At 39.1% G+C, this 1,451-nt stretch overlaps 1 protein-coding gene across 1 annotated transcript; it reads left to right on the top strand.

Moving 5' to 3' along the window:
* On the top strand, positions 1 to 952 carry LOC105115390 (exopolygalacturonase-like). The gene is made up of 3 exons (XM_011012262.1): positions 1 to 190; positions 497 to 690; positions 812 to 952. Exons 1-3 carry the CDS (start codon positions 1 to 3, stop codon positions 950 to 952), a joined length of 525 nt encoding a protein of 174 aa, XP_011010564.1.
* Positions 953 to 1,451: the final 499 nt, after the last annotated feature.

The raw sequence follows: 1,451 nt of genomic DNA, 5'->3' as shown, positions 1-1,451 counted from the left end.
ATGGAAATCCCGGCAAATGCCTCACTTATTTTGTGCATTATAGCGGCCTCCTTTGTTTCAAAGGTTCTGGGGCACCATGGACGTGCCGACAGGAATGATCCCAACGAGAAGGTGTTTAACGTGTTACGTTATGGAGCACATCGTGCAAGAGAGGATAACGCGCCGGTAAGCTGGTTTAGTATTTTGGATCGTAAGTGTTCATGGCATTAATAGTATATTAGAGGCATGCATTTAATTATCTGTTAAAAGAAATCCACATTTGATTTGGGGGGGGGGGGGGGGGGCGTATAGTATATTAGAGGCGTATATATCTGAATTTGCCCTTGATTTTCTCGTAAAGAAATTATGGTGAAATTGATTAGGTTGTGGGTTTGGTCTTCGCAGTCTTTCATCCGAGCATGGAAGGCTGCATGCAATTATAGGGGAAAGGCAAGGCTACTTATCCCCAAGGGAACCTTCTTGATAGGGGCAACTATCTTTCAGGGACCATGACAAGGTCCAGCACCCATTAAGGTTCAAATTGCAGGAACTCTGAAAGCTGTACCAGACCCTAGCACGTACGAAGAAGATTTCTGGATCTTGTTTGAAAACATCAATGGCTTACTGGTTACTGGTACAGGCACTGTTGATGGCCAAGGCAATGCTGTCTGGAAATACGATGTCGGCGACGGCGGTGCCAAGTCCCCTAGTGTAAGTAACAAAATGATCTTGACATACATGCACTTACTAATTAGTAATTAGAGAATATGGGATTAATTGCAATTTCATAATGATTCATCTTTCCTTTTTTATTTAATTATTTGTGGCGCAGTCTATAAAACTTAGCCATGTAGTCAATGGGATTATAAGACAGATCACCTCTATGAATCCAATGGGTTTCCGCATATCCATCGTCCTGTCACAGAACACCAAGGCCAAAAATCTTGCTATATTTGTGGAATGGTCTTGGTAATTAAGGGAAAAATGCTAGAAATTCTTATTATAGCTTTTCTTGAACCTGAGCCTTACAAGTAAAAAAAGCTGGGGAAATTAAAATAGCTACTAGAAGAAAATGTTTTAAAGAACTTGAATTGAAAAAACGATGCAATAATGATAAACCCTAATCTAAATTTTTAGACAGCTTTGAGATAGCCCAGGCCTCTTAGGTGAATGAAATTTGCTTCAAAGCAATTTTCTTCCTATCTGCAGCCTCTTCCTCCTTTTTTTATTGTAATTCTCAGTTAGTTGAGAATTAAGAATAAAAATAGACACAGCTGTTTTATTTATCTGTTTTGTATTTATATGCTAACTTCTCATTTTTATTTCTTGGCATGTTGGACTGTCTGAATGGTTGGAGTCGAAGGTAAACTCATTCCCCTTCTTTGAACTAGGTCTCTTTTCTGACTTTATCTGCTTGTTTCTATTGTCTCTCCTGAGCTTGAGTTAAGTTGTGTTTAATTTCTGCAATCTGT

Source organism: Populus euphratica, unplaced genomic scaffold (genome assembly GCF_000495115.2).
Source record: "Populus euphratica unplaced genomic scaffold, PopEup_1.0 scaffold906.1, whole genome shotgun sequence".
In the NCBI taxonomy this organism is placed as follows: domain Eukaryota; kingdom Viridiplantae; phylum Streptophyta; class Magnoliopsida; order Malpighiales; family Salicaceae; genus Populus; species Populus euphratica.
The sequence above is the reverse complement of the archived record's forward strand: the minus strand, read 5'-3'. Positions and strand labels throughout refer to the sequence as shown.